This window comes from Gopherus evgoodei, chromosome 4 (genome assembly GCF_007399415.2).
Source record: "Gopherus evgoodei ecotype Sinaloan lineage chromosome 4, rGopEvg1_v1.p, whole genome shotgun sequence".
Lineage (NCBI taxonomy): Eukaryota > Metazoa > Chordata > Testudines > Testudinidae > Gopherus > Gopherus evgoodei.
The window spans coordinates 116,431,626-116,446,991 of NC_044325.1; the positions used below are offsets into that span (position 1 = coordinate 116,431,626).

Consider the following 15,366-nt stretch of genomic DNA (forward strand, 5'->3'; position numbering starts at 1 on the left):
CCATGAGTAATGTTGATGATTACTAGCTCTGATACAATGCTTTTATACGTAGGTCCATTGACTTCAATGTGGCTATGTCAGTTTACACCAGCTGAGGATCTGGCCCGGCATGTTAATCTGAAACTCTTCTTGCCCTCTAGAAAATAATCCCTTTGTAAACTCTCTCTTTGAAAGCTTCAGAGAGCATTGACTTTTCATGGTGTACTGAGTAATTAATGAGTATAATCATTAACCTGCTCACAACAGTCTTTTTTAGCTTCGCACTTTTGAGAACCTGGTTGTCTGGCTAAATCAGCCAGAGAACGTTAGGGATCCTGTGGAAGTGTGTCTGTTTTGCACAGGCTTGTAACATTAGCAAAATTAATATGGGGGTGGCAGCCTCTATCAGAGTAGTTGCAATGGCATGACCACTAGTGCAGAGAGAACATGTGCCATTCTGCCACCATGTCATGAAAACCTGCTGTAAACATGATGTATAGGAAAACAGATGTCGTCTGCCTGTTTTCTGCCACATAGCACCTCAGCATGGAGAAGTATAGGAAACAGTATTGGAACAGACCCATGGCTTGTCTAGTCTGGCATCCTGCCTGCAGTAGTTTCTTCTACTGGATGCTTCATTGGAAAGTGAGAAGCCCCTTAAAGGTGAATTGTGACGTGTCCATGTCAGTTCCTCTCACAACCGCCCCACACTGTCCTACCATGAGATACGAAGAGGAAGCCATGCAATAACGATGCCTTCAGCTTTCCCTTCTACCAGTTTGAACCTGGCAGTCTTTACTCAGGCAAATCTCAGCAGCAGCCTAGTGTATCAGTGGCAGTGACTTACCGTATAAATCTTTTGCACTCATTCTCGAAGCACCATCTGCTTTGCCCAAGCTGCTGCTGCAAAAGGAAAGAAAAGGAGCAAATAAACAATAAATCTCAAAAAGTTGTGGGTTTTTTGTGTTTTGTTTTTACTGGATTCATTTGAGCAACATGGAGGGTAACCAGTTGATCTGGTCTAGTGCTTGAATGGCAAACGACGACGGGCTTTTCAAACCAGCTTAATGGCAAATGGCAATGGGTTTTTCACATCAGCTTGCGTTAGTGTGTAAGTGAGGTAGTTATCAGGACCCTTCCTGGTGAGCTGAAGGAGTATCAGTCACTGACACCAATTCTCCAGTGACGCCTCTGATTGCAACAAGCTGGGATGCCTTGCAGGAAGCTCGAATGCCATCATGTTTGCACAGTCTGTTGGAGAGACCTAATTTTCGTGAGGGGAGGGGATCTGACCTACTCCTGTTTGAGGTTTCACTCACTCCAAGGAGTAGCCCACTGGCTTTCCCTTCAGGCAGGTCAGACCAAAAAGGGCAGAGGACCCTCTGCCTAAGACAACATATGTATGGATCTTCCACCACTGACTCTCACCCATTTTTCTCTTTTTGTTCTCCCAGCATCCGTTGGTCCCTTCTAGTCTGTAGGGGTTTGTCACAGGCTGGCTGGCCCTTTAAGGCAAACCGGGCTCAGCCTTGCCTGTGACCAAACAGCTATTCCCCAGCTGAATGTGAGGGAGACTTAATTATAACGCCTGGTCCCAGCTGTGAAGGATCAGAAGAGGACTATGTAAACAGAGCTGTGAACTCAATTCAGAGAGGAGCCAGGAGAGTCCCCTTTCTCAGAAGTGCCTGGGGAACTTAGGCTGGAGGACACAACTCAAGGAGCAGGTCAGGTTCCTGTGGGGGATTATGAGGTAGGGCCTGTGAGGAGCAGGGAGATCCCTGAGGGAGGGGACGCAGTGGAGGAGACCTGCCGCGGGGAGGAAGCAGAATAGGAGAAATTGCTGGGACCAGGTGCAGGGGGGCAGAGAACTTCCAGGTTGCCTGAGAGGAGCAGAAGAACTATTAGTCTGGGTATTTATTTGGACTTACAGTTGGATTTCTGTTACCCTGGAAAGGGGCTGAATTTGAGAGGTGTTGGCCAGACAAAATCCAAACAGCAACAGGCCATCATGAGGCCAGCACAGGTGGTCAACAGGGGGCATAAGCAGCAAAGTACCCTGCAGTGCCACATCCTGATGCCAGGGGATGCTATAGCAATGAGGCCAGCCAGGATAGTGAGCTGTGTCCTGGTTCCCCCCTCCTGGGGCAGGCAGCAGCTCAGAGTTGTGTAGTGTACTGCCACATGCACCCTGCTGTCCAGTATTGGCTGAAGCTTTCAGGGAGAGAAGGGAGAGATTTTGTAGATCCAGGCAGAGTATAATTTGAATCTGCCCCATAGAGATTGTGGGCACCTGAACGAACCCTAGCACTACAGAAACAGGGCAACCAGACATAGGTTTCTCTTCCCTCTAGAATGTCGATCAAACCACATGGCGCTTTTTGGGAAAGCCTTGATGCATGATGGCATGCGTGAGCATGTTTGGTTTAGACTGCATTGGGACATGGCAAGGTGGAATCTTCCCTGGCCCTAGCTGGGGAGACCCAAGTAAGTGAGCAGGAGAAAGTGGAGTCCCTCTCTTAGGGGAGAACCAGGAGTGGAAGGAAATGTGTTTGTGGTGGCAGGTAATAATCTATTGCAGTTCCTGGGGATGAGCCATTCAGCCAAACTTTGTCATTCAGGTTCTTACTTTGCAGAGCCAGGCTGGCTGCTGGTAGATCCTTTGAGACTCATGTTGCTGTCCAAGACATTAAACTGTAACAGAAACAAAGGAGTTGCAGTTAGCACATTCCGCATTCCACTTGTTTGACCTGATGAAATGTTTGCCTGGGTGTGAACCACACTTCACAATCAGACTTCGTTCGGCATCTGGGGCTCCAGCCTTTGATTCTGTGCCCACAGTCAATAGCGTGTGCAGACAATAGTATTTAGATGCACCTAATGTGCTTCCATAACCTCTCCCGACCCCACATCTGTTTGTATTGCTATATCTCCCTATATAGAACACCTAATGTGTGCACACACACCGACAAAAGTCCTGGATTCAAATTCCACAGCAGGTTGTAGGCCCATTCCTAACCTAATGCTTTCAGTTTGTTCTATGTTGTTGTTTTATGACTTGCTGCTGGCATTACAGCACAGTATCATTAAAGGCTGCTGCAGTGTTAGAGATCTGTCATTTAGATGACAGATTAATCCAAGGTTCCCTCTGCTCATCTCTGCCCAGGTAGAAGGTAAAGCCTTTTAAAGCCAGTTCCAGTGCCTGTGTATGCGTGAATTGCTGCTGAGCTCACAAGGGCAGCTGCTGTCTCTTTACAATCTCCACACTGCTGATATCTGATGGATCTCTTTGTGCAGTGCTTTAGGATTGCTGGAGAATGGGCTGCGCTCTATAAACCCCAGTTAATAATAATATACGGAGATATATCTATCTCATAGAATGGGAAGGGACCCCGAAAGGTCATTGAGTTCAGCCCCTGCCATCACTAGCAGGACCAAGTACTGATTTTGCCCCAGATCCCTAAGTGGCCCCCTCAAGGGCTGAGCTCACAACCCTGAGTTTAGTAGGCCAGTGCTCAAACCACTGAACTATCCCTCCCCTGTCTTCTGTTCATTTTAGGACTGTTTTATGTGCAGTTCATACCTCCCCTGAAACCACTGCACCATGGTCGCAACTTAATGCAACCTCTCTGAAGTCCAAAGTGTTGCATGGGTGTAAATGAGAGCAGGATTTGGCCCAGGGAGTTGGCAGTTTACCTCCAGGATCCTAGAACAGAAAGCTCTAATGGGGGAGCTGATTGACAGAGGGGTCACCTTGAGAACTGTAGCACTTGTGTTGCTTCATAAATTCTCTCAGCGCAATGCTGTGAGATCTACCTCCCTTTCTCCTCCCATTATAGGGCTAGATTCAATCACATCCCATCTGGTTTCTGAGGTAACAGCAGGGCCGTCCTTAGGCATAGGCAACATAGGCAGCTGCATAGGGCACCTGAAAATTTGGGGCACCACTGGGTCTTAGTGTCCACCCTCTTGTTTTCCTATCCCTGTTTTGACCCTTCCTGCAGGCTCCCACAGATGGCTGCTCTAGCCTGGTGAGTCTTCCTTGGGAGGGAATCTAGTAGTTAAAAGTGAAAAAACCTCCAGCCTGCCAGACCTATTAGCACAACATTGAAACTGTTAAAGAGACATTCAAGGGGTAATAAAGCCATTTAACAGGCATTTGCCAACCCCAAGGTATATACTGACAGATTTCAGAGTGGTAGTCCTGTTAGGGCTTGGCTACATCAGAAAGTTGCAGCGCTGGTGAGAGAGTTACAGCGCTGCAACTTTGAAGGTGTACACATCTGCAGGGCATCACCAGCGCTGCAACTCCCTGTTTGCAGCACTGGCCGTACTCCCGTTTTGTCTCGGGTGTAGAGGATCCAGCGCTGGTGATCCAGCGCTGGTAATCCAATGTAGACACTTACCAGCGCTTTTCTTGACCTCCGTGGAAGGAGGAAGCCTCTGGTAATCAAGCTGGTCTCCTTTCCCGGTTTGCTCTCTCGTTCCCGGAACCCCGAGCAAGCAGGTCTCCTTCCCTGCGGTTTGCAGGGTGGCTCCGGGAACGCGAGAGCAAACCGCGGCGAAGCTGGTCTCCTTTCCTGGTTTGCTCTCTCGTTCCCCGAACCGCCGAGCAAGCGGTTCTCCTTCCCTGCGGTTTGCAGGGTGGCTCCGGGAACGCGAGAGCAAACCGCGGCGAAGCTGGTCTCCTTTCCCGGTTTGCTCTCTCGTTCCCGGAGCCACCCTGCAAACCGCAGGGAAGGAGAACCGCTTGCTCGGCGGTTCAGGGAACGAGAGAGCAAACCGGGAAAGGAGACCAGCTTCGCCGCGGTTTGCTCTCGCGTTCCCGGAGCCACCCTGCAAACCGCAGGGAAGGAGACCTGCTTGCTCGGGGTTCCGGGAACGAGAGAGCAAACCGCGGCGAAGCTGGTCTCCTTCCCCGGCTTGCTCTCTCGTTCCCGGAACCCCGAGCAAGCAGGTCTCCTTCCCTGCGGTTTGCAGGGTGGCTCCGGGAACGCGAGAGCAAACCGCGGCGAAGCTGGTCTCCTTTCCCGGTTTGCTCTCTCGTTCCCGGAACCCCGAGCAAGCAGGTCTCCTTCCCTGCGGTTTGCAGGGTGGCTCCGGGAACGCGAGAGCAAACCGCGGCGAAGCTGGTCTCCTTTCCCGGTTTGCTCTCTCGTTCCCCGAACCGCCGAGCAAGCGGTTCTCCTTCCCTGCGGTTTGCAGGGTGGCTCCGGGAACGCGAGAGCAAACCGCGGCGAAGCTGGTCTCCTTTCCAGGTTTGCTCTCTCGTTCCCGGAGCCACCCTGCAAACCGCAGGGAAGGAGAACCGCTTGCTCGGCGGTTCAGGGAACGAGAGAGCAAACCGGGAAAGGAGACCAGCTTCGCCGCGGTTTGCTCTCGCATTCCCGGAGCCACCCTGCAAACCGCAGGGAAGGAGACCTGCTTGCTCGGGGTTCCGGGAACGAGAGAGCAAACCGCGGCGAAGCTGGTCTCCTTCCCCGGCTTGCTCTCTCGTTCCCGGAACCCCGAGCAAGCAGGTCTCCTTCCCTGCGGTTTGCAGGGTGGCTCCGGGAACGCGAGAGCAAACCGCGGCGAAGCTGGTCTCCTTTCCCGGTTTGCTCTCTCGTTCCCGGAACCCCGAGCAAGCAGGTCTCCTTCCCTGCGGTTTGCAGGGTGGCTCCGGGAACGCGAGAGCAAACCGCGGCAAAGCTGGTCTCCTTTCCCGGTTTGCTCTCTCGTTCCCCGAACCGCCGAGCAAGCGGTTCTCCTTCCCTGCGGTTTGCAGGGTGGCTCCGGGAACGCGAGAGCAAACCGCGGCGAAGCTGGTCTCCTTTCCCGGTTTGCTCTCTCGTTCCCGGAGCCACCCTGCAAACCGCAGGGAAGGAGAACCGCTTGCTCGGCGGTTCAGGGAACGAGAGAGCAAACCGGGAAAGGAGACCAGCTTCGCCGCGGTTTGCTCTCGCGTTCCCGGAGCCACCCTGCAAACCGCAGGGAAGGAGACCTGCTTGCTCGGGGTTCCGGGAACGAGAGAGCAAACCGCGGCGAAGCTGGTCTCCTTCCCCGGCTTGCTCTCTCGTTCCCGGAACCCCGAGCAAGCAGGTCTCCTTCCCTGCGGTTTGCAGGGTGGCTCCGGGAACGCGAGAGCAAACCGCGGCGAAGCTGGTCTCCTTTCCCGGTTTGCTCTCTCGTTCCCGGAACCCCGAGCAAGCAGGTCTCCTTCCCTGCGGTTTGCAGGGTGGCTCCGGGAACGCGAGAGCAAACCGCGGCGAAGCTGGTCTCCTTTCCCGGTTTGCTCTCTCGTTCCCCGAACCGCCGAGCAAGCGGTTCTCCTTCCCTGCGGTTTGCAGGGTGGCTCCGGGAACGCGAGAGCAAACCGCGGCGAAGCTGGTCTCCTTTCCCGGTTTGCTCTCTCGTTCCCGGAGCCACCCTGCAAACCGCAGGGAAGGAGAACCGCTTGCTCGGCGGTTCAGGGAACGAGAGAGCAAACCGGGAAAGGAGACCAGCTTCGCCGCGGTTTGCTCTCGCATTCCCGGAGCCACCCTGCAAACCGCAGGGAAGGAGACCTGCTTGCTCGGGGTTCCGGGAACGAGAGAGCAAACCGCGGCGAAGCTGGTCTCCTTCCCCGGCTTGCTCTCTCGTTCCCGGAACCCCGAGCAAGCAGGTCTCCTTCCCTGCGGTTTGCAGGGTGGCTCCGGGAACGCGAGAGCAAACCGCGGCGAAGCTGGTCTCCTTTCCCGGTTTGCTCTCTCGTTCCCGGAACCCCGAGCAAGCAGGTCTCCTTCCCTGCGGTTTGCAGGGTGGCTCCGGGAACGCGAGAGCAAACCGCGGCAAAGCTGGTCTCCTTTCCCGGTTTGCTCTCTCGTTCCCCGAACCGCCGAGCAAGCGGTTCTCCTTCCCTGCGGTTTGCAGGGTGGCTCCGGGAACGCGAGAGCAAACCGCGGCGAAGCTGGTCTCCTTTCCCGGTTTGCTCTCTCGTTCCCGGAGCCACCCTGCAAACCGCAGGGAAGGAGAACCGCTTGCTCGGCGGTTCGGGGAACGAGAGAGCAAACCGGGAAAGGAGACCAGCTTCGCCGTGGTTTGCTCTCGCGTTCCCGGAGCCACCCTGCAAACCGCAGGGAAGGAGACCTGCTTGCTCGGGGTTCCGGGAACGAGAGAGCAAGCCGGGGAAGGAGACCAGCTTCGCCGCGGTTTGCTCTCTCGTTCCCGGAACCCCGAGCAAGCAGGTCTCCTTCCCTGCGGTTTGCAGGGTGGCTCCGGGAACGCGAGAGCAAACCGCGGCGAAGCTGGTCTCCTTCCCCGGTTTGCTCTCGCGTTCCCGGAACCCCCCTTGAAGCCGCCCAACAGCGCTGCAGTGTGGCCACATCTAACACCACTTGCAGCGCTGGTTGCTGTAAGTGTGGCCACTCTGCAGCGCTGGCCCTATACAGCTGTACTAATACAGCTGTAACAACCAGCGCTGCAAAATTTTAGATGTAGACATGGCCTAAGTCTGTATCAGCAAAAACAAGGACGAGTCCTTGTGTCACCTCAAAGACTAACAAATTATTTGGGCATAAGCTTTTGTGGACTAGAACCCATTTCATCAGATGTCCACAAAAGCTTATGCCCAAATAAAATTTTTTACTGTCAGTTTCTGACTTTACTGACAAAAACAGTTGTGCATTAATGTAATATTTACACAGAACATGTCAGTCTACAGGACCTTAGTTTAAAATTTGCTTTAAAAATATTTCATTAGTGAGCTGGTGAAGATTATAAAATCACATTTCTAAAAAATGCTTGCATAGAGTTTTAGATGCACAATCATCTTTAGCCTTAAATGTGTGGATCTTCACACATAGTTTTTTTAAATAAATCCTTCAGAAGACCTCCCTTATCTAAAATACACATTTTAATTACTATAGTTAAAAAAAAAAGTGCTTCCAAGTCTTCCTGTCCTTTCTGTCCATCCCTTCACCACCTCTCCCCCTACTCCCCACTGAAGAGAGCCCTTAAAGGGACAACAGTCCTTCCCTTCCAGATAGCTGGACAAAGAGTTCCCTTTCTTTACTTCTGACTGTCCGACAAACTAGTTTTAAAAGAACCCTCCAGCAAAATCAGTACCTTAGTAAGACAAAATCCTTGTTATACCTAAAATCTTTGGAAACATATTTTTTTAAAGTTGGTGAAATTTCATAACCATGTCTCTTGTTATGGAGATCACACAAAGTAAATTACTGTTCCCTTTTTCCAAAAGCAATGAACATTGTTATGAACACACTAAACCTCTCTGATTAATTTAAAAGAACGTCTTTGTTTCAGTGAGTTAAATATGTAGTAATCTGGAATGCTGGCTTAAGATTTGAGTACATTTAAAATATAAATTCAACTTAGAAATACTGATGAAGAAAATGTAAAACAGAGAAGAGCTGCATCATGTGTTCCATAATATGTAATGTTGTATTCAGCAGGACAGCTGACTCACCCTTACTATGAAGTTTCTGACAAACTTCAGGGCATATCAAAAAACCTGTGACTGACATTTTTTATTCCCAAATTTTAGTGCTTTTAATTAGGTACTTTCTTCATGTCCATTCTGCATGAGGGAGAGTGCATGGAAGTCTCTGCGGGGAACTGTGACTCTCTGCCATCATGAGGCAGGCTGGGCATCTCATTATCCTTTGCTGTCAAGTCCCTCCTCCCCCTCCCCGACCAGGCTGTGAGCTTGGGCTGCCATCTGGCATAGGGGCACCAGTTTAATAATACTGCCTCGGGCCCCATAAATCCTAAGGACAGCCCTGGGCAGAGCTTTATACAAGCTCCCAGAGAGAAGCTATGTGGAGTTCTACTGAATCTGGACAAGCCATAAAATGAAATGATTTTTAACTCATGGTTGATAACAGTGGAGCACCAGGGGAATAAGCCATTGCACCCAGGAGAACAGCCAAAGAATTCATCCTGCATAATGGTCTAGCAGGAGCCTCAAAGGAAGTCAGAGCCATCTGCCACCTATTAAAACTTGCTGTTAAGGTTGCCAACTCTCCAGGATTGGCCTGGAATCTCCAGCAATTAAAGATTCATCTTTCATTAAAGATTATGTCGTATGATGAAACCTCCAGGAATACGTCCAACCAAAATTGGCAACCCTAACTTGCTGTAAGCTCCATGCACACATGAAGGCTTCATAAAGTTTCATCTGGCTGAGTGTGGGATTCACATGCATAGCCATTGCTGGCATTTTGATGAGAGTGTCACATGTAAATTCCCTGCATTTATCTAGAGTAGAAAGATGCCACTGACTTCCTTAAAGGTGAGTTGTCATGCTGTGACAGCCACTTCAGTAACAGAGTGCAGTTACGGTAGAATGAGTGGCACATGCTAAGGGCCTGATCCAGAACTCACTGAAGTCAATGGAAGGCTTGGGCTGCCCATCAGGAATCAGGGTCCCATTGTGCGAGGTACTGTGTGTACACACACACACACACATGCACTGATCTATGCCTGAAAGAGCTTACACTCTAACTGTGTGATGAGAGGCAACAGGTGGATTCAACAAGCAGACATGGGGAGCATGAGGTGACAGTGAGAATAATGAGGAGTGTACTAAGCAGCAGTCACAGCATACCAGGTGCCTAGCCACCTCAGGTATTTGTGGGTGTAACCCACGCTAATAGAGAGTGATGCTTTGTCTCCCTCTAGTGGCTAATGAGAGTGCAACACCACTCAAACTGCACAAGCTCCTGTAATTCGAGCAGTCAGGGCTCCTGCTTTTTAGAGCCAAGGTCCGAGGGTCAGTCCCTGCAGATGGACAGGAGAGCTGGTGTTATATTAGGTTAATTAATACAGATCATAGTGCCACATTCCACCCCGGAAGTGACTTCGCTAGTTGTTGAATGATTCCCTGTATCTATATAGGGATCAGGATCAACTAAGCATGAGCTCCCAAAGTATATCTGGGGCCAAAAATGCTAATACGATCCTAAAATGCATAAACAGGGGAATCTCGAGTAGGAGTAGAAAGGTTATTTTCCCTCTGTATTTGACACTGGTGTGAGGGCTGGTGGAATACTATCTCCAGCTCTGGTGGTGCCTACAAATCAAGAAGGATGTTGATAAATTGGAGACAGTTCAGAAAAGAGCCACAGGAATGATTAGAGAATTAGAAAGCATGCCTTACACTAATAGACTCAAGGAGTTTGATCTATTTAAATTAACAAAGAAGATGAAGGGGTGGCTTGTTTACAGTCTATAAGTATTTATATGGGGAACAAATATTTAATAATGGGCTCTTCAATCTGGCAGACAGAGGCGATCCAATGGCTAGAAGTTGAAGCTAGACAAATTTGGACTAGATATACGATGTCAATTTTTAACAGTGAGAGTAATTAACCATTGGAACAATTGACCAAGGGTCATGGTGGTTTCTCCATCACTGACAATTGTTAAATCAAGACTGGATGTTTTTCTAAAAGACACGCTCTAGGAATCATTTTGGGGAAGGCCTGTGTTACACAGGAGGGCAAACTAGATGATCATAGTGGTCTATTCTGGCCTTGGAATCTATGAATCTATCTATTATTATAATTATTTATATTGTGGTAGCTGCCAATAGCCCCAGTGCTAGGTACACTGAGAGAGAGCCCTCCGCCCAATGAGCTTGCAGTCTAAAAGAACACAAAACAGGAAACACGCAAAGAGCCCAGGGAGCTAGCAGGCACGTGTTTCAGTACTTCCATCCCTCTCATTTAATGCAGCATTATTACTATTATTTATTAGTAGTATTTAACCCTTGCCTGATTTCCCACCCCCAAACTATTTCATTATGATGAAGTCTCATGTGATTATGCTGCTAATACTTCTCACCAATAGGTCTTGTCTATATGTAACTGAGCCCTCATCCAGACTAACCCGCGGCATCGGCGGGTTAAAATCGATTGCTCGGGGATCGATATATCGCGTCTAGTCTGGACGCAATGTATCGATCCCCGAGCGCGCTTACATCGATTCCGGAACTCCATCAACCCGAACGGAGTTCCGGAATCGACACGGAGACCCGCGGACATCGATGCAGCGCCGTCCAGACAGGTGAGTACCTCGATTTTAGAAATTCGACTTCAGCTACATTATTCCCGTAGCTGAAGTTGCGTATCTAAAATCGATTTTAATATCTAGTCTGGACGTGGCCTTAGGGTGTGATGTCTAACCAAGTTAGTTAAATCTAGGCAAAATCTTCTTTTGTGAATACTCTGAATTTGATTTTAAACCTGGCTTATATCAGTTAAACTGAATTCCTTATCTGTAGGTGAAAAGCACTATGCAAGAGTTAGGGGGTGGTATGATTATTATTGAGCTAAATTGCGATAAACCGAATGTCAGGGGGTTTTAAATAGATTTACAGTTAAACTGTTTCAGCTTTGAATATAGACATGGACCAAAGAAAATGTGTGAGCACTGGGGCCTGTGATCAAGCCCTCCCCCCCTTCCCCTTGTGTTCTTTCCTCTCTGGAGGGCATCTCCAAAGCCTCCAGTACTGGTGCAGCCTCCAGCTCTTGCTCTGGGTTCTGCTTGCTTTCACTTTGTTTCTCACTCATGCTTTCCGGATGAAAGAATTCCTGAAATCTCTCTTTATCTTCCTAATGGGTGCGGTTGTTTGCTACATATTTCATGGGGCGCTGGTGTGTGCATTTTAAAAAGAAACAAGAGGCAAATTCAGTAATATGATTATTAGAACATTGTGTATCCGGATCGCTTTGTCTCTGCCACTATTTGCTTCTGTTGTTTCCTCCCTAGACCTTCCGTTTCTCATCTCCCTCAGTAGGAAATTTGCCTTTGTTTAAATCAGTATTTAAAGTAGCAGTAGATGTGACTCTGGACTCTAGTAAGGCTTTTGACACATTATATTCTTTAAGCAAACTAGGGAAATCAGGTCGAGATGAAATTACTATTAGATGGGTGCACAGCTGGTTGCAAAACTGCACTCAAAAAGTAGTTATCAATGGTTTGCTGTCAAACAGGGATATATCTAGTTGGGTCCCACAGTGGTCTGTCTTGGGACCAGTACTATTCAATATTTTCATTAATAATTTGGAGGATGGGGCTGGGGAGAGTATACTTATAAAATTTGCAGATGCCACCAAGCTGGAAGGGTTTGCAAGCACTTTGAAGGGCAGGATTGCAATTCAAAATAATCATTTTATACTGGAGAATTGGTCAGACATGAACAAGACGAACTTCAACAAAGACAAGTGCAAAGTACTACACTTAGAAAAAATCAAATGCACAAATACAAAATCGGAAATAAGTGGCTAGGCAGCAGTACTGCAGGATTTGGCGGTTATAGTGGATCACTGAGTTAATAGTGTGATGCTGTTGCTTAAAAGGCAACTGTCAGTCTGGGATGTATTAGTGGGAGTGTCATATATAAGACATAGGCGGTGTCCCGCTCTGCTCAGCACTGGTGAGGTCTCAGCTGGAGTCCAGTTTTGGGCACCATGCTTTTAGACAGATGTGAACAAACTAGAGAGAGTCCAGAGGAGAACAAATATTATAGAAGATTTAGAAGACATGACTCTCAGGAAAGGTTGAAATAATTGAGCATGCTTAGTCTTGAGAAAAGAAGACTGAGGGGAGACATAACTTCAAATATGTAAAAGGTTGTCATACAGAGGAGAGAGATCAATTGTTCTCTGTGTCTCCTGTCTTAGTTTGCAGCAGTGGAGATTTAGGTTAGATATTAGGGGAAAAGTTCTAACTATACAGATAGTTAAGCACTGGAATTGGTTCCTACAGAGATTGCACAATTACTGTCTTTGGAGGTTTTTAAGAACAGGTTAGACAAATACCTGTCATAAATGGTCTAGGTATATTGAATTCTGACTCAGGACAAGGTGATGGATTAGTTTCATTGCACTGCGACCCCCTTCTGACAACAAAAATTACTACACAACCCCAGGAGTGGGGGACCAAAGCCCAAGGGCTTCAGCCCCAATTTGGGGGCTGTAACCTGAGACCCACCACCCACGGCTGAACCGGTGGGGCTTGGGCTTGGGCTTGGGGCTCAGGTTACAGGCCAGCAATTCTAATGCCAGCTCTGACGACCCCATTAAAACAGGGTTGTGACCCACTTTGGAGTCCGAAGCCACTGTTTGAGAACCGCTGGATTAGATGACTTCTTGAGGTCCCCGCCAACCCTACATTTCTGTGATTCTATTATTCTGTTTTGGTGAACTATCCCAGGTTGATTTATCTGATGGGGTAGGGCAGTGTTTTTCAAAGCCCATTGATTGTGACTGCCAAGAGGGTGGGATCACAAAAGGCAATCATGGGCATTGCGAGGCATTGAATATTGATACTTTTTTATTCTTACTTTTATAATAAATGTGAGAGGGTCGTGAAAAATTTTGACTTCGGATAAAGGCTTGCCAACCTGGAAAGGCTGAGCAATGCTGGTGTAGTGTATAGGAATAGTAATAACACCTCATTCTTATATAGTGCTATTCATCTTAAAGTGCTTTGTAAAGGTGGCACATATTAGAGCTGGACGGAGAAACTTCTACAGAAGCATATTCCATCAAAATATTCAATTCCAACTCAATCAAAATGCTTCATGAAATTGGGTTGATTTTGCTGGAATTTCCTTTCTGAAGAAAACTGGAATAAAAAGTTCTGACAATGTTGAAACACCCCATTTCGACCTTTTTGGAATGAAATGATTTTTCGTTTTGAAATTACTTTTTATTTTGAAATTTTGTGTTCTAATACTCAGTTAAAGTCAAAACTTAAACAACACATTTCAGTCTTTTCAAAATGAAAGCCTTTGATTGACCCATAATCAATTTTGTTTGGAATTTTCTTTCCTGGAAAACTTTGACATTTTTGGTTTTTCATTCTGATTTGCAAGGAAGCCAAATTTCAAAATCTCAAAAGCCTTCATGAAATGGCATTCTGTCCTCCACATGGCACTAGTCAGTTGTCATGGAGTCCCTGGGCGATGCTCTGGAACTGCTCCCCACAAAGCCAGTCAGGATTTTGGGGAGCCTCCTCTCCCTTGGAGCAGACTTTTTCAGGGCAAGAAGCTCACACGTCTTCACCTCCTGGGTCTCTCCTTGGAGCATTCAGCATATGTCCCTCCATGCGCTTCGCACATCGAGCCCGCCCCAGCGGGGTCCTGGGGAAGCCACAGGGTCCTGCACCCCGACTTAGCAGTCAGACATGACTCTCAGCCAGCCAGTAAAACAGAGGTTTATTTGATGACAGGAACACGGTCTAAAACAGAGCTTCTAGGTACCGCGAACTGGACCATTCGGCTGGGTCCATTCTGGGGGGCAGTGAGCCAGACCCCCACATCTGCACTTCACTCCTCGTCCCCAGCCAGTCCCAGACTGCTAACCCCCTCCAGCCCCTCCTCCTCTGTTCAGTTCCTTTCCCGGGCCAGGAGGTCACCTGACCTTTTTGTCTCCGACACCTTCAATTGTCACCTTTGCAGAGAAGGGGCCCAGGCCATCAGTTGCTAGGAGACAGAGTGCCAGGAACTTAGGTGCACTGGCCCTTTGCTCTGTAGCAATCACACACCCTTATTCCACCACTTAGATACTTAAGAACTGCATAGGGGACACTGAGGCACCAACACAGTATTCAGAGAAAACATTAAAAACATTTCCAGTTTGCCACATCAGTATCATCCACCCCCATTTGACAGATGGGGAAACAGAGGCACAGAGAATGATTTGTTCATGGTAACAGACAGGCCAGTGGCAGAGCTAGGAACAGAATGCAGGTTTCCTGAGTGCTCTAGCCACTGCAGGTCATACTGCCTGGCATAGTATTGCTGTCTAGGGTAGTATCTCTCTAAATAGGAATATCCCTATATAGCTCAGATGGGAAGGCCTCCCTAAAAAAAGACTCATCATAAGCAGAGCAAACAGTCAAATGAAATTGAACTGAATATGTAGCCATGTTACTGGGGCATGAGATGAAGCCACTCCAACCAAGCAGGCTAATGCCACTTCCCATATAGTCCTACAATAGAAAAGGGTTGGCAGGAAGTGAATCCGTTGATTAAAAATGGCTAGAAAACCTACAGATCTGCTGTAGATTGGCCAAAGCTGCAACATTTGAATACATATCTTAATTCCTATTCGTTATTTGGATTACAGTTGTGTTCAGAGGCACCCACAGAGATTAGGGTCCCTTTGGGCTAATCTCCGTACACACACAGTCTCCGCCCCAAAGAGCTTACAACCTAAATAGACAAGGCAGATGGGTGAAGTGACTTGTCCCAGATCACCCAGCAGGTCAGCAGTGGAGCTGAGGTCTCCTGGGTCCCAGTTCAGTGCCGTATCCACTAGTCCACACTGCCCTAATGTAAAGGGTTGATTGCTGCTAGGACTGAAGCAAAACTCCTATCTCCAAAATGTGAACTAGCTAAGG

At 48.4% G+C, this 15,366-nt stretch overlaps 1 protein-coding gene and 1 long non-coding RNA gene across 3 annotated transcripts in view; one reads left to right on the top strand and one right to left on the bottom strand.

Annotated features, from left to right (window-relative positions):
* The window catches only part of EPS8L2 (EPS8 like 2), a 116,660-nt gene that overhangs the window by 75,162 nt on the left and 26,132 nt on the right, over positions 1-15,366 (bottom strand). For both annotated transcript variants that reach the window (XM_030560679.1, XM_030560680.1), the window contains exons 2-3: positions 2,606-2,670; positions 827-882 (exon numbers count right to left, since the gene is read on the bottom strand). In XM_030560679.1, the coding sequence (XP_030416539.1) occupies positions 827-882; positions 2,606-2,649 (100 nt within the window). In that variant the 5' untranslated portion in view covers positions 2,650-2,670. The remainder of the gene's footprint in view (positions 1-826; positions 883-2,605; positions 2,671-15,366) is intronic.
* The window catches only part of LOC115650549, a 78,526-nt gene that overhangs the window by 9,432 nt on the left and 53,728 nt on the right, over positions 1-15,366 (top strand). The window lies entirely within an intron of this gene.